General features: G+C 42.1%; 1 protein-coding gene across 3 annotated transcripts; it reads right to left on the bottom strand.

Moving 5' to 3' along the window:
- Positions 1-467: 467 nt before the first annotated feature.
- Positions 468-12,061, bottom strand: sel1l (SEL1L adaptor subunit of SYVN1 ubiquitin ligase). 3 transcript variants are annotated; one of them, XM_028953564.1, is made up of 22 exons: positions 11,761-12,061; positions 11,483-11,632; positions 11,290-11,327; positions 10,983-11,163; positions 10,727-10,894; positions 10,501-10,606; positions 7,049-7,211; positions 6,738-6,791; positions 6,611-6,670; positions 6,237-6,318; positions 5,983-6,137; positions 5,530-5,586; positions 5,375-5,443; positions 5,151-5,228; positions 5,010-5,072; positions 4,514-4,601; positions 4,209-4,357; positions 3,885-4,050; positions 3,491-3,565; positions 2,824-2,996; positions 1,777-1,908; positions 468-1,624 (listed from the first exon to the last, which is right to left on the bottom strand). In XM_028953564.1, the coding sequence occupies exons 2-22, from the start codon at positions 11,580-11,582 to the stop codon at positions 1,406-1,408; spliced, it is 2,376 nt and encodes a 791-aa protein (XP_028809397.1). In that variant the 5' UTR covers positions 11,583-11,632; positions 11,761-12,061; the 3' UTR covers positions 468-1,405. The 3 variants fall into 3 exon arrangements, with proteins under 3 accessions (XP_028809397.1, XP_028809398.1, XP_028809396.1); XM_028953565.1 differs by having other exon boundaries at positions 1,777-1,905; positions 11,483-12,061; XM_028953563.1 differs by having other exon boundaries at positions 11,483-12,061.
- Between the last annotated feature and the right edge of the window lie 11,054 nt (positions 12,062-23,115).

The raw sequence follows: 23,115 nt of genomic DNA on the forward strand, positions 1-23,115 counted from the left end.
AACATCTGGACCACTTATTTTAATGCACCTAATAAAAATAAGGTAATTTCTAAATGACCATAACCTTTTGAATGATAGTATCATTCCCTTGGTGAGCAGTGGGCAGCCATGACAGGTGCCCGGGGAGCAGTGTGTGGGGACGCTGCTTTGCTCAGTGGCACCTTTGCGGATCAGGATTCAAACCACCAACCTTCTGAGTACGGGGCTGCTTCTTTAACCACTAAGCCACCACTGCCCCTAAAGAGCATAATACTCTGCAAAGACCAAGGTCGAAAAGTGCCGATACCCATTAAGCCATTAGGTAACAGTTACAGTCACCATGTTATTAAAGTAGCTAAGAATTCACTAGGTTTGAAATATAGTCAAAAGACTATAGTCAGTGCAGGCTGAAATGTACTCAGCACCAGTAACATCTATTAAAAAAAAAAAAAAAAACACACACACACACAGATAACATGGGGCCGACGTTGCGTGGGGACGTGCATCATTTTATTGATCTCAAATCACTGCCGGGCAGAATAAGGAACTGGCGCTGTTAAGCCATGTGTGAAGATACCTATCAGTGTTTTTATTGTTTTCGTTGAAAGTGGAAGCAAGAAAACGTTCCAATGTTAACAAAGGATCTTGATTATGTCTAAGCGTTTTTTTTTTTTTTTTTTTTTTTTAATGGACAGAACAAAAAGGAGAAGATGAACGATTCATCTGCTTGTACATGAAATTTTAAACCATCTTCCTGTATGATCGTCATACTGGGGCTGGCACCGGTACAATCCAGAGATGAGAGTTTCCGCCAGGACGCCGGATGATGTGATCTTCGCTGAAAATCACTCAAGACTATATCCATTCGATCTGTTATCAATTGCAGCGAGGAAAATGAAGAAAAAAAAAAAAAAAAAAAAAAAAAAACAGATCATCGAAACACACGTAGCCAACATGGCTTTTTCAAAAGGATTCATACAGCGTGCCAAACTAGCACCACACTCCTACTACACCACAAATTTGAGTCGGATTAACAATTAAAATAACAACCTGAATGTCTAGGCAAAACGAAACATGGAGGGGAAAAAAATGCTGAGTTCAGTATGGCGACGGGAGGAGAAGAAGAGAGGATGAGAGGGAGAACAAAAAAAAAAAAAAAAAGAACTGGTAGGGAACAGAATGCACTGTGAAAAATTCCATCTCATCTCAACATCTTGCTCCAGAAGGGGGGAGGTCCTGCTGGCAATACCCTGAGTCATGCACAGAAAGCTTTCCAACCAATCCTGTCTCCAGAGTTCTATGGTAGAGAGAAAGGCTCGGCTCCAGACAGGTGGAAGCCCGTTGTGCATTCAGATAAGAGTCTCTCCTCCGGCCAGCCTCTCCTCCCACATGTCAGTCATCCTCCCACATGGACAACCCGCTCTCCTCATAGGTCCTCAGCTGGGTCATCCTGCTCCTGCTCCTGCTCCGGCTGGTCTCCTGCTGGTCGGTGGAGACCAGGAGGGGCTTGGGGCACGGCCTGGTGCTGTCTCTGGCGGTAGGCAATGACCGTCCCTAGGAGCAAGGCTATGACCGTCATGAGGTAGAGATCCCATTCTGGGCCAAGGAGCTGGTCCAGATCAACCTGAGACAGCAGCTCTTTTACCTGCAGAGACAAAGGGCAAGTGGTTCACTGTAAAGAAACAATGTGGTGTTGCCATTCTCTACACTGATTACACAATGCCCTTCTACTTCTATGGTGGCAATTGTCCATTTCAACACCAACCGATTATCAGTAACTTATCAGTTAGGACTCACATTGAGTTCCTGCAGGTACTGCAGGGTGTAGACGATGCCCAGCTTGCAGAGGGCCAGAAAGACGGGGACCTGGGCTTCCGGACTGGCTTCTGCTGCCATGTCATAGAATCGCTTAGCCAGGTGGATGTCCTGCTGGGAGAAAGGGGAAAGAGATGTACTCCTGGGTGAAAACGATTTCCTTTTTTAGGTGACTTGGTGCCAGTTTGTCATCGTGAGGAACAAGAGAATTAGTCATGTTTCTTTTTCACTATCTGTGTGCACTTTTATTTGTGAAACGGCTCGGTCCAGGACAGAAGGTGTTCAGACATCTTAACACCTAAAGATGTAGCTGTGTGAGTGGCGACTCCTAGCACCATGCTCACCTGAACCCTGCCTTGCGCAGAACTGAACCGGACGCATGCCGCCTTCCGTTGATCCAGGCTGGCAGAAGGATTACTTTTCACTACTTGATATGGTGGATTTTATTGCCCCACTGTACCAAACTAAATAAAAGTACATGACAACCACAAACAGTGGTGTTTTTCTATTTATTTATTTTTATAACATGCTTCAAGAAGCACAACAGTCTTTTGGGGGTTTTGTCTTGGGTGAAACAGAAGTATTCAGGTGTATTCTCAGTTGTAAGGTTTCAGTTCTTTAAAAATTAATCCAACTACCAGTGCATGTGCTATAGTTATGTTTTTGTTACACTATACATATCTTTTAGGCATATATATACGTACATACATATATGCATTAATACATACAGACTAGGATTGTGCATGCACAGATGATGTCACATCGTCTTGGCTATTGACAAAGTCTATCTGAAAAAATCTGAATTAGTTGATGCCCTAGTGCATAGTACCTCAGCAGTGGGACTGAAAACAATCATGTATTAAAAATGAAATAATGAGACATGTTAAACTCATTTGAAAAATCATTGATTATTGAATGAAAAATGTATGACATTTACTAAAAGGTTAGGTCTGGTACCAGGCACATAACCTTTGCTCAAAGAAAACAAGACAAGTTATTTCTAGAAGTAAACGAGTATGAGCGCCTCACCTGCTTGATACCCAGTCCTTTCTCATGCATATAGCCCAGGTTGAACATGGCCTGTGCACTGTGCTGCTGCTCTGACGCCAGTCGGTAGTGGATGACTGCCGTCTCATAGTCCACATCTGTGCCATAGCCGTAGAAGTGGTAATCGCCCAGTTTGATCCTTGCGACCATGTAGCCTGAAGAAGGGTCAAAAGGTCCATGAAGCAAAATTATTCTGATTCTATTCTATTTTTGGCATTAAAATGAAAACATGCACTGAAAGAAAGTGGCGTAGCTCAAAAGTTATCAAAAAAGTTGTTCACCAGATCTGCATACCTCTTCTATGATAGAGTACAAGGATAATCCTAGTTTGCTTTCAGTTATTTCTTTGATTTATTTGTCTGTCATTTATTTTTCAATGTATTAATTTCTTTATGTAGTCTATATATTTTTATACTTTATTAAAATATTCTAAAATGTTATTTTCTTTATATATATATAAAAATATAAAGTTCCTTTTTTTCCTCCCCCTGTAATATAACTAGCCTGCTCATTGGGAGCCTTGAGCAATGTGAGGTGCTACATTATAAATCAAAATAGTTTGACAGATTGACTGATGAGATGTGGCAGGATTTATGAAAGATCTGGGGGAAAAAGTTAGCACATTATATTAGACATTGACCCAACTGACCCTGTGCAGCGGCTCTAGTCCAGTGTAGCAGAGCACGAGGATATGTTTCATTCTCGGTAAAGATTTTTGCCCCATCTGTTGGGAAACGGTCAGATCTCAGTATGCAGTGTCAGTAAATAATCCTGCATGTGATTCATGAATTTTACATGTAGCCTATGCTACAACAAAAGCATGAATACATTGGAAATGTTAAAACAAATGTAACTGACTGGTTTTCAATGTTTGATAGTCTGCAGTTATATTACATTTACAGCATTTATCAGTTATATCATTTAGCCTTAAAGACTCAAAGACTTCATGATTAGAAGGGGTGCTGAGAGGGTTTTGGGCAAGTCCTTTTCCAAAATGTATTTTATTTTATTTTTTTTAGATAAAAAGGATGGTGTGGCCGTACGTTGATCCAGGATGAAGGCCACGTTGCTTTGAGCGACCTCGTAGCCCTGCTCAGCCAGCATCAAGTACTGCACAAGCACAGAGTCCAGGTCCCCATCCTTATAGCTGCTGTAGGCGGACATCAGTCGTTCCGACCAGCGGCCGCGCTCACACACATTCTTAAAGAGCTGCAGCACAGACACATGAACACGTTTTCATTACATGGTGGTGCACGCTTTTTATTACTCTACACTGATTTTATTCGCCTCTGCTGTTCTGCAGAATAAAAACGATAAGAGTAACAAAATAATGGATGTTTATGTGCCACGGAAGTGATGGCACCCACCTCCACTGCTGTGTGACAGGAGCGCATGACACCAGTCCCCGTGGCGTGCATTTGTGCAAGGTTGTAGAAGGCATGGATGTGTCCTGCTTGTGAGGCCAGGTTAAAGAACTTGAGCGCCTGTTTGTAATCCCGCTTTACCCCGATGCCATCTGCAGGTGAGAGGAGCTCTGAGGAACTGGACTGTTGATGGTGATCATTTCTAAGTTGTACTCTGAGACTGAAGCTGAACAGAGCTGCAGAATTTCACTAGATTCATATAAATCAAAATTTGAGGTATGCACACACAGACAGAAACACACACTTACTGTAGTACATGGTGCCTAGCTGAAGCTGGCCATCCACCCAACCCTGCTCAGCTGCCTTTTGGAAATACTTCAGTGCCAGCTCATAGTTCTAAAATGAAGACATCCACGTTGGGTGACAAAATAAAAATGTCTAAAATGTATACTCTTTTTAGCGCACACTTTTAGATTATTTTGGTCAGTGCTTTTATATTGTTCAGGAAAGGAATTTAATAAAAAGTAAAATATAAGAGACTCTGATACTGTTTTCGTCTTGATCAGCAAAGAAAAAAAAATGGACCACAAGTTCAAAACCTGTACATAAAACAATAATAAGAATCGGAATCTTTAACATGTATGCTTTCGGCTTGCTTTTTGTTTTCAATTGTACAGAATTTTTTATAAATTTAGAGTAATTAAAGACACTGGAGATTTCAAAACTACTCAGACCTGTTTAAACACATGAATCATGAGAAGTGCCCTGTTCTGAGCTCTGTTGGGCAAAAAGATAGAAGCTCACCACTGGGACACCTCTGCCATAGAGATAGGCCATACCCAATCCACTCTGTCCTACTGGGTTGCCCTGGCAACAAGAAAAGTGAAATCAGAATGAGAAACCGTTAAAGCTAGGAGCGCACACACACTCCCTGGTAACACTCACCAGATCCGAAGCCTTCTTGAAATACTGCAAAGCAGTGTCGTTGTTCTGGGGCACAAACTCACTCCCCTCAGAGTACATCTGTATCCACAAAAAAACATGAGAGAAGAAAAATCAGGCACTAAAACTGTATCTGAAACTCACTTAACCCAGAGACTCCAGTTCTGCATCAGGGATGAGATTTACACACATCACACACCACTAATGAAGCCACGGAGACACCCTACCTTCCCCAGGAAGGCCATGGCATGAGTGTTGCCCGCGTTTGCAGCCTTGTTGAAGTACTCGTAGGCACGCTGTTTAAAAAAAATAAAAAATAAATGATGTGAGCGACACCTGCAATGAACCCAAGCAGGAAACAGCTGACTTGGCCAACGTTTACCTGGTGGTTCTGCTCTACTCCCCTTCCTCCATGTAAGTGCAGCTGTCCAAGGCCAACCTGCAGGTGTAGGAGACGGAAAGGCAACTACTTAAACCAGACTCCTCACATCAGGGTTGATCAGGACTTTAGCAACCTGAAATGCGGCATGGATTATATAGTGTGACAGTCACTAGAATGTAACTTATTCTCAGACAAAAATCAAACATTGATTGAGTTGTGTGGTGTAAAAACTGCAGCACTGTTTCCCTCAGGGAAATCATAGAGCACAGGAGCACAAACCAATCAAGTTTCTCGCTCTGAACAGCACAGGGGGCTGATTGGTTAGCCACCCCCACAGGTGTGTTTTTTCCAGCCAAGATCATACGCCGGAGATCCGTCTGTCTAACCCTAACCCAAAACAATGGCAGTGCGGATGTATTCCACACAAAAGTAGTGTGTGGGTTACTGCAGTACCTGAGCTTGTACATCACCCTTCTCGGCCAGGAACTGGTAGTACTGGATGAGGTCCTCCTCCAGCATTCCACTGGTAGAGCCTGGGTTCTCCACCTCATCCAGCAACCGGATCCTCTGCACTGCATTGCCGCCAGTCAGGGACACGTCACTGGCCACTGCCGCGGGAACAGCGTCCACGCCAGTTAGTCAACACAGAAACAGGTTTGATGTATGGATTAATTTTAAACAGCTTTGGTGAATGTGAAATGTCTCACCATGATTGGCTACAGCTCTATAGTGGGTGAGAGCAGATTCACAGCTCTGAGGCACCCCGACCCCTCCCCAGTATCTGTAGCCCTAAATAGGGAGGAAAGATGACAAATACTGAAAACCTATTCCACAAGCTATATAAATATTTCCCTGTATATCTCTGATAGGGAACTCAAGAAAAGGCAAATTGTAGTTTTCAAAGGTTCTTTTAAGCTGTTAAAAATAATATATCAGAGATCACAGTCAATACTATATAGTATAATTTATATTATACTAATATGTAATAAATGCTACGGTTGTTAAATTAACATATAACCCTAAAGCTGGACTGCAGGATCAATGGATTATGAGAATGAGGCGATGAGAGATCATTGCTTACCAAAATCATGTGAGCCATTAAATTGCCACCCAAAGCACCAAACGTATAATAGACCAGAGCCTGTAGGCAAAAAAAGGTTTCAGAAATGCATAACAGCATGTGTGAGGAAGAGGAGGAAGAATGATACCTTGGCTTGACTGGAGTTCACACCCAACCCAGATGCATACAGGAATCCAAGGGCCTGATGGAACATTACACAGGGGATCAGCCACTGTACAACAGCAGCGGTGTGTTTCCTCCACATTAAACGAGAGCCTTGGTTCTTAAACATGTACCCTGACTATCCTCGATGTATTATCATGCACTCCTGTCTAATGTAAAGCCGGACCGGTTCTTGGTTTGTTCCCAGTTCAGAGCATGAATACAGTGTGCTTAAACATCAGTCATAAAGGCGGTACTCCTCATGACAACATCAATCAGTACAACAACACCACATACCGTTTGAGCTTTAGGGGAGCCTGTAAGTGCCAGCTTCTCAAACAGCTCCTTAGCCTGAGTTATGTTCTGAGCCAGGTAGTCCCCAAACAGCATGGCATAAGCCACCTTCTCCATGGCCTTGCCATGGCCTTTTCCAGCAACATTCAGCAACTTCTTATACAAACTGGGAAAAAAAAACAGTCACATTAACATTACTAACTGCCACTCTGCACAGCTCCGAAGACTTAAAGGGCATGGCATGAAGAAAATATTACATTTATAGCACTTATCAAATATTATATATGCTCTACATTCATACGTTTTAGTAATTCAAATCATTTCAACAGATTCATTTGATAAATAAATGACAGTCATTTTGATCACATGATGCATGCCACAAGGTGGAGCACTAGTTGTTTCTGTGTGATCAATTTTAACTCAAAACAAGCTAGACATTTACATTACATTTACGGTATTTATCAGACGCCCTTATCCAGAGCGACTTACAATCAGTAAGGGATTACTTACAATCATGGACAGTCTCCCAGGAGCAACTTAGGGTTAAGTGTCTTGCTCAGGGACACAATGGTAGTAAGTAGGATTCGAACCCGGTTCTTCTGGTTCATAGGCGAGTGTGTTACGCACTAGGCTACAACCACCCACTATAGAGCTATAGCTCTATCTTGTGGTCATGGGAAGTATGTCTATTAGCTGACTTTCTTAAACAAAAATGAGTGCATGCTTTTCAAAAGCATTGCATGCACAAATTACCAAGCAGCACTACGCATCCAGAGTATTTGGGGGTGAAGTGCCAAGGCTAACATGCTTATTTGCTTGCATCTTGCCGCAATTTGTTCTTAGGAATATAAACCTTCTTTATTTAATTTATGCACCTGCCATTTTGTGGACATAATCTGTATTGTATGAAAGGCAGAAAATAGATTTTAACAATTTAATTTCATCATCAGAAGCTAATTTCATCCTCAATTGGCAAAAAGCATATTTTATATATTTTCTGCCTTTCATACAATACAGATTATGTCCACAAAATGGCAGGTGCATAAATTAAATAAAGAAGGTTTATATTCCTAAGGACAAATTGCGGCAAGATGCAAGCAAATAAGCATGTTAGCCTTGGCACTTCATAAAAAGCACATATGTACAAATGAATCATTTGGACACCAGCACTTTTCCCCAGAGTGTTTCATTCACCAAGGTGGTCTAATCATTTCCCAAGTTTTCTGATCAGTAATAAACCAACCAGACAGAACAAGCAGTCCCAAACCAACAGAACCCATGCAGGTAAGGCAGACTTCAGATAAGAGTGAGAACTGCGCAGGTGACTCAGGGTTCTTACACATTTTAGAAAAGAATTTCCATGACATTTCAGTGACCCTAAGGCAATTTTTCACGTCATGAAATTTGTGCAATTTTGAAAGGGCAAATCGAGTCAAACTTACCAAAATATTGTTAACTACATTTCTTAGTAAAGCTTAACTTAAACAATGTTTCTTCCTCCAAGTTTGTGCAGCTTAAGTTAAATAGACTCATCATTTTCTGGCGTAAATCAGCATCTGTAATTTACATGACTTTTAAAAGGAGACACGCGGCTGTGGAGGAGCTGGGATATGGAAGCGACGGATGCAGCACCAAGTGACGTGGTTCACGACGTAAAGGCAGCAAAGATACTACAGACTAGGGGTGTTGAAATTAATCGTATAATCGATGCATCGCGATGCAGACGTGGGCGATATTGCATCGCAGGGGTGTTAAAATTAATCTTATAATCGACGCATCGAGATGAAGATGTGGACGATTTTGCATCGATGCAGTGCAGAACATAATCAATAATATCATGATGACGTGGAATTCAATTTCAGCCTGATCTGGGAACAGCGCCACTCCGGGTAGGAGTTTTACGCTGCACGTATTTTCATGTGACCAATTTGGACATCACACGTACCAAATATTACTGCTTTTATGTAGTGCTGCACGATTAATCTAATCGCAATCGTAATCGAGATGTCTGTCTGTGCGATTACATGAACACAAAAAGCTGCGATTTAAATGTGACGTGTTTGGTCACATGACTTTCGATTCGGTTCAATGGAGACCTCAGATTCGTGATTCGCATAGACATATGGGTACACGTGCGACAACGTCGCCACCATATTGCGATAGGCTCTGCTGTGCAGTGAAGCATATACATGTCTATGGAGAGACGTGCATAAAAATGCCTCACTCTTGTGCTGCTTGGGGCTGTACAAACTGCTGTACGCTCCAAACCAGATCCTGGGGGATTACATTTCATAGGTAAGACAGGAATATATTTGGCCATTATAAAATCCTGTTTTATAAGTCTTAACCTTAGCTAAGCTAGGCTAAGCTAGCGAAGCTATGCATTCCTGTGTTCAAGTCAGCCTCCAAACAACTTTTTGGCTAAACATAGGTATTAACTAATTAGACTGTTCTTAGCTGTTTATTTAACTTTTCTCAAACTTTGAAGGTTTCTTAAAGAAATTCACCTCAGTTTACAAATCTTAACCTTAGCTAAGCTAGCAAAGCTATGCATCCCTGAGTTCAAGTCAGCCTACAAACAACGTTTTGGTTAAACGTAAGAACTATAATACGGGATTTTATAATGGCCAAATATAATCAAAACAGTTGTTAGCCTTACCAGGGTTTGTCGTTCGACAGTAATATAAAGAGTTTTTTGTGATTATTTAATTTTGCAGAATATTGTATTTTGAAAGCACTGGGCATTTCAAGTTGTTATAAGTAGTTTGTATGTTTCACTTTGAAATTAAACATTTCACTATTAGTAATTTGTATGCGACGTTTCATTGATATACAAGTAAGTGCCCTTTATCATATCGCAATCGCATATCGCAAAATTGATCTCAATAATTGCAATATGTCTTTTTCCCCCAAAACGTGCAGCCCTACTTTTATGTAATACAAAATGAATTAATACAAGGACCTCGGTTCCTCTGCTTGGTGGAGATGTTGATCTTTTTCTGCTCTCGAGCAAATCCGAGCGTCCACACAGGCGCACGAGACCTTAACTCTGGTATTTGGAAACATCATGTGACCATGTAGAAAATGTCTGGGATGCATCGCGATGCATCGATATTGAGGCACTGCTAATCGTAATCGAATCGAATCGTGAGACCAGTGAAGGTTCACACCTCTACAACAGACCTGCGCTGGTTTTAAACGTTGTAGTTGAGAATGTAAAAAAAACGTTTCTCGCACAGTCTTATGGGAACTACGTACTTCGTGTTACACTTTCATGCGTCAGTCAGATTTCAGATGACTTTTCCAGAACTTTATATACTTCTTTTGTTTTCAACACCAATTCTTTTCAAATTCCATATCTTTTCCAGATTTTTAAGGACCATAGGAACCCTGATGACTGAACCACTCTAGCATAAAGGGCTTGAGATGAAGACGAGTAAGGAAAGGAATCTTACTCCTTCTTCTGACTCTTGCGTGTGGTGGTATTAATCATCCTGACGACTGCCTGGTACTGCTCCTCTGTCTCCTCCTCTATTCTTCTCTGCTGGGCCTGCTCTTCCGCTAAAACGCAACATACATGTTTAGGGAACATTTGTGAGTGAAAATTATAACGATATTCCCTCCACTGCTAAATTAAAAGTAACTTGCTCAACCCTGCACACCCCTGTCTCTCCCACTCACTTTCACAGAAGACCCATTTCTTGTCTTGATCATAATCATATGTAGTTGCACACCAGAGCCTTCCGTCTCCTCTGCCCTCAGTGGTACACCCCAAGTACTCCTTCCCAAGGAAGAGGAAAGGAAAGACACACGGCTCCCCAGAAGCTGTCCCCCCAATCCTGACAGGGGCTGGATTATCCAAGGGGGGAGGGAATATGTTTAACACAGTTACCAGCTAAATTTCCGACACACAAGACAGAGGCATGAGCCTCCTTACCATCTGTTGGCTTCTCGTCACTTGGGGGAGGCTGGATAGGATGTTCTTCTGTTTTCGCTCCATCGCTCTCCTTCCTGTTGAACTCCTGCTCTCGCTGGGGCTCGGTGTCCTCCAGCAGCATCTCATCAGGAGCAACGGGCTGTCCTTCTACGTCTGATGGAATCTGGCCAGCGGCTGGGCTCTGTTGCGAGACCACAAAGCAGGAAAATTCATGTGTTTACGCATGTTACCGTTATGCCTTAAGGTGGAACAGCACTTTCACAAAACCTGCAGAGAACTTAAAACCACAGTCAAGGTCGCCAATTACCTGAAATTCCGATACATCGTTGTTCTCTTCCTGCAAGTCTGCAAAGACAAGACAAACATACTCATACTGGAATAGTGGAAACGTCACCATGCATTTACTTAGCTAATCTCATACTACTCTACTCTGCTGATCCGCCAGGATGGCAGTAACGTGCCAACAAAACACTGCACGGACAGAAAAAGCTTCAGCTCACCAGCTGTGACATGCGGCAGCAACAGCAGCGCGGCTATTACCAGCCGCCCGATGCCCGGCGCTGTGGTCTTCTTCCTCCTCCTCGTCGTCATCGTATTCATCCTCTCGTATTCAGACAGCTGTGTCGGGCTTTACACGGTCGACACTACAGCTAAACAGATTAGCCTCTTAGCCCCGAACAGCCGGGCCTGCGCAGCCAGTTCCCCCAACTGGACTTCAGCATGAGGTTAATACAGGTCCCGTTATTTATACGACTCGTACATGTCGGATTTCACCTACCGACATTGTCCCTTCAGACGTCAGATGGGTAACCAGCTACGTCGCTAACAGGAGATGAGGCATACTTCAGCGAGACAGATGCTAGCTAGCTGGTTAGCACATGTCGCGAAGCAGCCAGGCTGAAGGCGAACGGAGTCACACAGTGACCGCGTTTACTTATCGCGTGACTCCCGTGAGAAGCGAGTAAACAAGAGACGGTAAACCGGTGCAAGGTGACGGACGTGTGAGGAACGAGTGCGGAAATGTGCTGCGCTTCGCCTGTTTCGCCCGTTCGCCTGGCCAGTCAGCCGCTCACACACCATTTCCTAATGCCCCCCAAATGACCAATCAGGAGCGGCGGTTCAGGAGCGCAGCCAATCGCACACCTTCAACTCTCCCGCCGTCCAATGAACGGCGAACACACAATTTGCGACCAGGTCTTGCTGAGGAGTACGCGACAAGTGTTTTTTTGCATTTGACAATTTTTAAGATGAATAAATATAAATATATCTACTATTAGCATAGTTAGTCAGTTCTGTGGCTGTAATGGTGCTTGTTTTATGGACCGATGGCACTTTAGTGGCATTTAGAAATTTCATGTTTTTTTCATTAAAGGGATTTGAATAGAAAAAATAATACAAAAACGAATACTAAAGTGTCATTGACAAAGTTGGAAATAATGAAATACTTAATATTTGCTGATTCACTATTTGCTGATACTGTACTAGTGTGAAAAGACCATCTTATTGCTTCTTTAATCAGTGCAATCTGTACTAAGTAGTGCTTTCTAATAATGAATGAAGCAATTAAAGTGACTGAGCTTTAGACAGATTAGACAAATATTTCATTGACAGCTCCCGAAATATGAACTTTAGTTGAGTCCCTGCTATAGCACCTCTGTATAAGGTGCTCTGTATGCCAGTATAAGCAACATTTCCCACCTTGATGTCAAAAGATTTATATACACCAAGGTTTATATAATACTATAATAATAATGGTACTATAACTGAACCCTGGGGTTCCCCACTATGTAAGACCATGACATCATCAAACAACTTCTATTAACTTATCCAGTCTGTGACAGTTCCTTCAGGCCACATGACCCTTTCCATTGCTCTAGTCAAATCATTGTGTTTTTTAAAAGATTAGTCTCTCCAATAAGTGGCTTCTTATGGTCACACTGGTGTTGTCACAGTCCTCAAAGTTCCCATTGCACACACAAGGTCCAAGCTGGGATTTGAATTTTACCTCATTTAAATCACTTGTGATTGTCATTCATCACAATCCTGTGGAGACAAAAGTCGTATGCATGTCTACCAGGAAATGCACAATGCAAGTTAAAACAGATTTAGTTTTGTGAGGTAACAATGGATGATTTTTCCCATACTTTTTTTAGGGTATTTTTAATTATTCAGAGCTGGCATTGCAGCATTCTGCAAAAAAAAAGTTTGCTGTGCATTTTTTGAGGTCTTATGATTAATTGAGATGAGACAATACACTAATCTCATCTCACAATCTAAATATTTCCCTCGATCCATGAACTGTATTTGCACAGCATAATAGACATAATAGGCATTACAGTGCTGTCATGTTTTTTTTTTGTGTTGCTCCAAATCTGTCTGAGTGCAACGGGACGGCAGTCATTAAGACACGACACTGAAGACTTCTTCGGAACGGGTAGAATGGTGGTGGCCTTGAGACACATTGGAACAACGGCGGTGCTCAGTGAGAGCCACATCTCAGTAGAAACAAAGACGCAACAGTCTCTTTATTCCCGCTGCGTAGTCCACTGAATTCCTTGAGTCCGGTGGAATCACAGTTGGGTTGTGCGTTGTACATCGTCCGTCCCTGACAAATCTGAAGCCCTAGGCAAGATTTTAGGTAGCGCCCCCTAGCATCACAGTAAATTCCACTGCTATGGTAGAAATACTCATGTCACGCCAAGGCAAGAATTTTCGGACCCAATAAGGAGGGCGCCCCCGATGCCAAGAGAAGTCACGGATGAGTTCATCAATGAGATACTGCAAACGGCCCCGCCGTTGATGGGAGTCTAACAGGTGGCTAACATGGTGCAGAGAGGCCGTAGCAGGGTTGCGCCCACCAGGGGGCCCAGCACCACCGGCCTGAGAAGAGACACATGAAAGGTGGGTGACACGCGGTAATGAGAAGGAAGAGCTAAGGTTAAGGAGACTGGGTTCACCTGTCAGATTATCCGGTCCCCTCATTGGTAGGCAGGATTTTCCCGGCGATGGCGGTCCGCCTACCGTTTCTGCCATCAGATAACATGGTCAACTCCCAGATCTCTATTCTGCCAGTGGGAAGTTCCTGGCCCAGTCCTGTAGGTGGTTAAAGCAGTAGGCTCCGGGATGAATGGGGTGAGATGCTCTCATTATTTAATCAACGACTCAGTTCGACCCAATTTCACCAATTGTAAGATTTATCCTCGTTCTCCTTCCTCTCCGTCCACCTTTCCAAACCCTGTTTTTCTGGTGCCTTGTCTCATTACGCGAGTGTCAACATCAGAGGGTGTTGCACCGTCAGCTGTTACACGCTTGTAGATTAAACGGCAGAAACTCACCCAACAAAAGTTCGGATACCTGGAATGCAGGCAGAGGGATACATTGAGGGATGCATCTTGGAAAAATCGATCAGCTATTACCAACACAGTAGTGTTTCTCAAGATTTCACCATTATGTTTGATGAGAGCAGTTCTGCGACGTTTTTGGAGAAGTGGCCCGCTGTCTTTAAGCAAAAAGGGATTGAGCAAAGCCACAGTGTTACAGCTTCACCAGAGGTTGATGACCTTAACAAGAATGCAAAATGTTCCAGTGATGCAGATAAGGGTTTGTACACGTATGTCTGGAATGCTCTGAATGTCAAAAGTCATTTAAATCATTTTTAGATTGAAATAATTTGAATTATTAAACTTCAGTTGTTTATTGACCATCTTGTGACTTGTTTATGAGTGATGCTAATTAGGACCATTTATCATTTCCATTAGGCTGGGACAGTGATATGTCCTCTGTATTGCTTCTGTTTGTCAAGGCCGGAAGAAACCATGCCAGATATCAGCTAGTAAGGTGGAGGATCACATAATCCATTTTACACAAGTACATATTTATGTGCTGTGTACTAGTTTGAACAGTAGAAAAAAACAATAAATAGTTAAATTTATTTTAATTATGGTGATATTAGAGGCTGGAACAAGTGTACTAGAGCTTTTGGATTCAGTCACTCAGAGTGATCAACCTTATCTTCTTGCCATGGGGGCCAAAAAAAGGTGCATCAATTTCTACTTCATTGTGGTGGACAAACACGCAAAACCATGCATGACTACCTGCTTTTCAAGGCCCATTTTGTTTTTGGGACATCCTGCCATCAGGCAATGTTACACCTGTACACATTCATTCAAACTACAGTCTACAACATTGATACTGGTAAGACCAAAGAAAATCCCAGAGTAGCAGAACTAGAAACTAGAATATTGCACTAGAAGGGTTCTTTCATTTGACTTAATCTGCCAGAGCCACTTAATTTACAGAGCCATGACTTGTTTTTTTCTTTTTTTCGTGGACATTCTGCTGCTTATTTCCAGAGCCTTATCAAACATTTTAAAGTGATTCATGGTCTGTGTCAAGGAAGAACTTTACAACTTAGATGTGCAGAGCCTGGCTGCTCACTTTTGATTGGCTCCTTTTCTGGGTTTAGAAGCTGTGTTTAAGGATTCACAGAGACCGTTAACAGCACTAGAATGTTATGAAGATTGTGCTGCAGAAGTCAGTTCCAGATGTAGCACGAGTGATGTTGTTACGGATGGTTCTAAAAGCAATTGTAAATAGTTGAGCATCAGTTATAGCTCAGTTAAAAGCAGCAGGGTTGGGTCAAGTGGCAGTTAACAGCTTTGTTACTTCCATGGAGGAAATTGTCAGTGACATACATGATCAGGCTTAAGAGTCTGTAATGAAGGCTCAAATTGAACACTGTTTTAGCCAGTTAGAGAATCCATTCAGCATGCTAAATTCGGAAGTTAAAATGTTGAAGTGGGGAATCGTTAATCCAATTGAGCATGTGTTGGGTACAAGTTCTGGAACACGACGAGATGCTCAGATTCTCTGGGGAACACACTCAGGTGGTAGTGACTTCTATGTTTATGTATGTTCCTATCATTGCAGTCAATTCATAAAAATGAACACATTTTAAGTATGCTTTCACCTGAAAAACTTGACTGATGGCAGGCCCACAATGGACATTATGTAAAGAGTCACGCTCTGTTCTCTAATGAAAAGCATGCATTAAAATTCAGCTTTTTATTAATTTGATATGGCAAACCCTCTTGATTCTAAAAGACGCATTGACAAATTGGAAGGAATTTATTTTACAGTTGGAAACTGTTTACAAAGTGCTTGAGCATTTACTTTTTACATGTACTAAATATGTGCATAACTATTTCACAATATGACACATTCTAAATCTTGTAAAATTAAAGCGCTTACCATTTGACCTCAACATAAATAAACATCGAAAGACCTCGCGCTAGTTTGCAACTTTTCTCCGTTTCTGGTACGAGTTACTGACCGTACATGGTTGTCACATATGATTCGACACCGCCAGCTTCTTGGCCATCGCTCCCCGCACGTTTACATTGTGTTGCCGTGTGTGAAAGTTTCGCCTCAACTGGAAACACGTGTAGTGGGCAGCAATTATACGCAATTCTGCATTTTATAGCGGATTCCGTTGTATTTGTTGGATTCCGCGTTGTTGGATTCCGCGTTTTCCACATTGCGGAAATCATAGGGCCCTGCATTTTATACACAAACGCAACTTCAAAAGCAGTGGGTTATTTTTACCTGCCATTTCTGTATTGTGTGAACAGAAAGTTTATTTGCCCAAAGAATGCATTTGGTCAAAAACAGAAAATCATTTTGTACACACAATGCTTGGAACATGGAACATTTTGATAGCACAAGTTACTTTATAACTAGTGGTCCGAACTTTTGTGTGACATAGGCTGGCCTGGGCTGGAATCGTGGTCGTGGACGGAAGAATGGGTCAGGATGGGTCAGGATAGGTCAGGATGGGTCAAGTGATGTTGGCACAAAGAAGGTCGGCTTACAACACATGTGAGAGTTTGCTGCTACCTGTTCTCATTCTTGTGTCCGGAAGGGGGGGGGGCGGAAGCCGTTACAGAAAACTTGCCATGTTATGTACGGGACACCTAAAACCAGTCTCGCCAGTTAAAATGAACTTCCACAGTAAAATTCTGTGAACTCTAGAAGCATTCAGACAAAACTATTGCACCAAATATTTCAATGTATAATGGGTGGCAAAAAATTAAGAAACGTGAGAAGTAACTGCGTTTCAAATGACTGCAAAACCTTCGGATTTTAAAATACATTGAAATAAAATGATGTTCCACATTATCTGAGAATTCATCTTAAATATTAGGACAAGTAAAAGTGCAATTTGTTTTCGTTTTCCTGAGAATCGCCAAAATTGAGTTACTTCTCGTTCATAGAATTCAGATTATGTTTACAAAATGTAATGTTTATGTCAGTTTGATCCCTGCTGGGGTTTATTTTGCAAAAAAAATTTTCTTAAATTAAACAATTTTTGTTATGTACAAACTGCGAAACAGCTTTATCTTTTCTATGTATCATATAAAAAATGCTACATGCTGGAAACTGGCATCTACTGTATTCCCTCAGATCATTATAAGAACCAAAACATATTTTTAGTAAGTTACTCTTCTTGAAGAATTGTGCAGCAAATAAAGAACTTTCTTTGTTATTTCATCATTTGCAAGTCAATATTGCCTATATGGACAGCAATAATAAAAAAAAAGAAAACCTGTAAAACTGCATTGTTAAATGCAATGCTGTTTGAAAATCTGGCAAAAGAAAGATTAGTGCAACTAGTGCAAAAAGTTTGTCTAGAGCCTTGCATTTGTTGCATAGATCCAAGTGTTATGTCTTGGGGTCAAAGACGGAATGAGGAGCAGAGGTGGGACATCATAAAGATAAGGGATTTTATTGGAAACAGAAACAAAGCCTGGCTTGATGGCTGAAAAGGAAAAGAACAAAAACAAACCCTAAGGCATGTGGCTTCAATGACAAGAACAAAGGAACACACAGTAACGTCTTAGTACACTTTAATACAGCCGCTCTATTCAGTGTTTGCTACCCTCTTTTATGGATCCCTGGTCAATCAGGCTGGATTGAGCTCAAATGGCATTCCGATGGCAGCAGCTGTGTGGGGCATCACACCTAGCATTAAAAGCAGGGCTTGAACAAGCATTTCTGGAGCCCAGTTCTATGAGCAATTCTATTCTATCTTTCCTCACGCATCATTCTACATACAAACCTCACACATATTCTATATATTCCTCACGCATCTACATACAAACCTCCCGCATACACCATATATTCCTCATGCGTCTACATACAAACCTCACACATATACTATATATTCCTCACACATCTACATACAAACCTCACACACACCATATATTCCTCATCCATCTACATACAAACCTCACACATACACAGTATATTCCTCACACACCTACATACAAACCTCACACACACGTCATATATTCTTCCCGCATCTACATACATACCTCACATATACCATATATTTTTCATGCATCTACATACAAATCTCTCGCACACACCATATATTCCTCATGAATCTACTTACAAACCTTGCACACACACCATATATTCTTAACACGTCTACAAACCGCAGGCATACACCATGTATTCTTCATACATCTTTGACTTTGACTACAGCATTGCATGTGATGTGGTGGCAGAATTTTTATTCCCTTGAAAAGAGAAAGAAGAGCCTGTCCTGTTACTGTGTGTTAAATAGTCTTTCAGCACTTATGCTAAAGCTGTTCCTAAAACGTACTGTGCGTGTGCGCATTGTCCTGAGTATCCTGCCAAATGGCAGAAAATTGAAAAAGTGCAGGGTGGCTATAGTTCTCCATGATTCGCTTTGTCTTTCTGAGACATGGCGTGGCTTAAATAACCTTAATTTCAGAAAGTGGTGTGCCCCGTCTTCACCACTCTCTGCATGGCCTCTTTGTCTCATGTTGATGTGTCCACAGCACACCTCTAGAAACTTGTGAAGACTGAGGTACCCATCCTAGCTTTCGTCAGACATCTGAGGTCTGAGGAAGTCATTGGTGCTCTGTGAACTTGAGGCTGGCACGGAGGGTGACCCCAAGGAACCTGAAACTGCTGACGCACTCCACTGCATCTCCTCCGATGTAGACAGGGGGATGAGCCACATGCTGTGTCCTGAAAACCATTACCAGCTACTTAGTTTTCCTAACACTGAGAGAGAGATTCTTCTCCTAGATCAGTGGTTCCCAACCTGAGCCACTGTCGCCAGGTGATGCGTTTTATCACTGGGAGAGAGATGAAACAGAGGTGAGCAGTTGTTATAAAGAACAAGTACAAGCATGGAACAAGACTTTAAGATTAAGGTCCCGACATGGAACGATACAAGAAGCTGACATTTAAACACTCACAACAGCTGCACACAATCAGGATAAAAATTAACCAAACGCATCAAAGCTCCGGCCCAAGTTGAGGAGCCAGAGTGCAGTAAACATTTCATCACATCGTTTATATCTAGTATATCTAGTAGATCTAGTATAGAAAGCTCACCAGCACACCAAGACAGAAGCTCTTGCACTTGGGCCTCAAGCAGCCAGATGTAAGCTGAAGTAAAGGATCTAGGTGTTATCATCGGTGCAGGTCTCTCATTCGCATGTAGATAATATCACTAGGATAGCATTCTTTCACCTTAGAAATATTGCAAAGATAAGAAACATCATCTTAATGCACGATGCAAAAAAGTTGGTCCATGCCTTTACCACATCAAGGTTAGATTACTGCAATGCATTACTGTCTGGATTCTCTAGTAGGTGCATGTGTAAACTCCAGCTAGTTCAAAATACTGCAGCCTGAGATCTAACTAGAACTAGGAAATCTGACCACATCACCCCAGTCTTACAATCACTGCACCGGTTACCCATCTAATTTAGGATTGACCACAAAATCCAACTATGCCCATGCCATTCCAAGCCACGCCCGTGTCAAGCCACGCCCATGGTCCCCCATCGGGTTCCAGCCTGTTACCATTGCTCTCAACCAACGCCGCCTGCAGATCCGACTTTTTGTCAATCTAGAGAAAAGCACCTTCCACACCACACACATGGCCTTACTTGGACTCTTCCTCAGCCATGGACCCTGCCAAGGTCTCAACTGTGACAGACTGGCCTCCACCTACCACCAGTTCCTTGGCTTCACCAATTCCTACCGCCGTTTTATCCGTAACTCCAGTCATGTTGCCCATCCTCTGACTTCCCTCCTCAAAGGCAAGCCCTCATGCCTCATCTGCACCTCCCATGCCCAAAAGGCCTTCACGAAACTTAAGCACCAGTTCACCTCTGCCCCTGTCCTCACACACCTTGATCAACAGTTGCCCTTCGCGGTGGAAGTTGACACCTCCAGTCTCAGCATCAGAGCAGTTCTGTCACAGCTGTCCCCCACGGATGGGCCGTGCTTTGGCGTGTTCGTGTAGACCCCCCCCTCATTTATGGACTGTTTTGGGTGGCAAGCCGGGAATCGTGCCTAGGGGATGGGATACTGTCAGGATGCTGCCTGTGTAGTGTGAGCAGTCAGGTCGCATCAGACTTTTTTTCACATGCATTTGTTTGCCTCAGTGTCCCTAAGCTCAGCCTTCAGGTGGGACACCTGAAGTTATACATGTCTCAGGGTAGAGGCCTGACAAAGTGCAATCCAGATACATGACAAAAACCGTTGTCCAGAGCACCTCACCCCACCCATATCCTGCTTCCGTTGCCACCATGTGCCCCCTTCACATTTTTGTCTGCCCAACATATATGCCTGTCTAGAACTGGCACTAGTTGTCGACACGTTTTGTTTGTAATGTTCCTTTTGCACTTCCTATGCCCCATGGTGGCACTTTATGTTACACTGGTTTTTCCATGTTGCACACATGCACTTTATGTCAGTCCATAACTTTTTTAAATGTTATATGTAGCACCTTGTGCTGGAGTTTTGTTTTGTCTAACATGGATGTAGCTGAAATGACAGTGAAGCTCACTTGAAGTTGAACTGCATTCAAACGCTGAAATAATACATTTTGCTAAATTGTAATAATTAGGAACATGTTGGGATGCTAATAGGGCTAATAAGGATATGGCTAGGTGGTAGGCCAGGACATTACAGAAGCTCCGAAACTACGTCCAAACGTTTTGGACAGTTTACACTTTCTATGCACATACCTGCACTGTCCATGTACATTCCCTTATTGTCCACCATAAAATTTACTGCAATGGGGTCTCTGTGAGACTTTTGTCACAATTTAGCATAAAAGAGGCACTATTTTGCTCATATAAATATCTGCACATTTTAAAAGAAATGAGACCATATGCTTTTAGGCTGACATAAAAAAATACCCACTAGGCTATTACCACCCACATAAAAAATTGTGGAAAGGTACTGGAAAACTGTCAAAAGTTTTAATTGTGACATGGTGTATTTATTGTTATTCTCTCTCTTTTAAGTATTTGTGTATCTTAAATTCATATAATTGTCTACATCCTCTTGTCTTGTCACATCAAGGCTTGTATCTTTGTAGGAAATGTGATGGTGTGTTCTCAGAGAAATAAGTACATATACACCCTCTTACAGCAGAAGCAGTGTTTTGTAAAATCACATTTACAATTATTAAGAGCATTTAATACAAATCTGAATTAGATCCTGTTGATTTGCGGATTGAGTTCCATTTGTGACTGTGTAGTGCTGTAGCCATAACCACAAATGCATATTTTATCTGTGTGCATGAAATCATATTCACATCATGGAGCATTTTAATCGATCCGAAGACCGGGGAACTGGGGAGGGTTGAGTGAGGAAGGGCATCCGTTCATCCAAAGTAGACGGGTTGATTAAAATCTACCCTAATGGGAGCAGCCGAAGGGAGACAAGGACATTGTGGAGCATTTTATTCATTTACTCGCCACACCAGCAGGTGGCGCCTAGAAGCGTGCTTTAATAAAAGGATAAAAATGATCAAAATTCAATTTCACACACAGAAGGGAAATGAAGACAGATTGGACTTTCAATTTTATTTACATGTACTGACCTGCTACAATAGAGTTGCATAGAATAGGACAGTTGAATATTATTTACACACAAACAGTTTGGAAAAAGAAACCTAAAGGAGAATGAAAACTGATGATGAAAAGGTACTGCAGTCAGGCTGGGTAAGTCTATATATCTTACATTAGAACTATTAGTGACAAACTATTGTAGTCTCTTTGGGCCACAAGAGGTCATATTGCACTTGGGATAAAGGTTTCTAATACACACAAAACGTTCCACCCCCATAAACTTATAAATAAAATGGCAGACATAAAAGACTCAGGGAAATGAATATCTCTCTGTTAGATGATTACAGTAGCGGCATTCCTTTATCACAGAAAGGAAACGACTTGTGCTTCGGAATTCTAACATGAACAGGAGTCCCTTGTCGAAGGGAACCCATGACGGTCACACTAGTAGAGAACAGGTCGATATCACGGAAGATAATTGGCAGCAATGTTTGCGAATATCACTGGTTAATGAGACGTGCTGGTGCTGTGACTTTCAGGTGGAACGAGTGTCTTGAGCTGCCACATAGACGGTCGGGTTCACACACAAAATGTAATTTTACATAAACAAAAGGACTGGAGGGGGGGAAAAAGGAAATAATACCATAAACCTTCAAACAGAGAACAGACATTCAGTAAAAAGGTGTAGGTTTCATAACTTACAAATAATTTAAAAAGATAAAAATCTCATGTCCTGCAGCAATATTTACAGATACATTTCTACAGAATTACTAAATAAACGAGAGGTAAAAATTGCTACAAAACCTAGGAAGTGTCATACCGTTCTTGAATAAACAATCGATATATGTTCTGGGGAAAACCACACACACGCAAATAAAAGCTTACAAAGCTTAAAAGGCCGGTGCTGATTGAGGGTGTGGCTCTGTGGTGGGGCGTCAGTGTCGTGTTTTATGGAGGATTACAATTTTCTGGCTTTTAAAGGTACTCAGGATGGCTTCACTGATCTATGGGTGTTTTAAATAAGAAAAAGGAATAAATACTAGAAATAGGAATAAATAGCTACGGCTGGCTTTTGCTTCGCTTCATAGTGGGGGGGATCTAGCTTTAGACTCCACCCACATACGTCTGACTGGCTGGTTCACAGAATGGGCAACTTCCAGGGTGGGGCTGGTTCTCGATCACTCGCTCGCTCACTCACACCCAGCCAGCAGCTGTTGTGAAACACT

This window comes from Denticeps clupeoides, chromosome 14, assembly GCF_900700375.1.
Source record: "Denticeps clupeoides chromosome 14, fDenClu1.1, whole genome shotgun sequence".
NCBI lineage: Eukaryota > Metazoa > Chordata > Actinopteri > Clupeiformes > Denticipitidae > Denticeps > Denticeps clupeoides.

Bases quoted from the DNA above. Each gene is read 5' to 3' on its own strand.
- sel1l (XM_028953564.1), bottom strand. From the start codon at position 11,582: ATGAATACGATGACGACGAGGAGGAGGAAGAAGACCACAGCGCCGGGC. The intron at 4,602-5,009 runs GTGAGCTTCTAT...TCTTCATTTTAG, and splicing joins ATGGCAGAGGTGTCCCAGTG to AACTATGAGCTGGCACTGAA. The intron at 1,909-2,823 runs GTGAGGCGCTCA...CCTTTCTCCCAG, and splicing joins AAGGACTGGGTATCAAGCAG to CAGGACATCCACCTGGCTAA.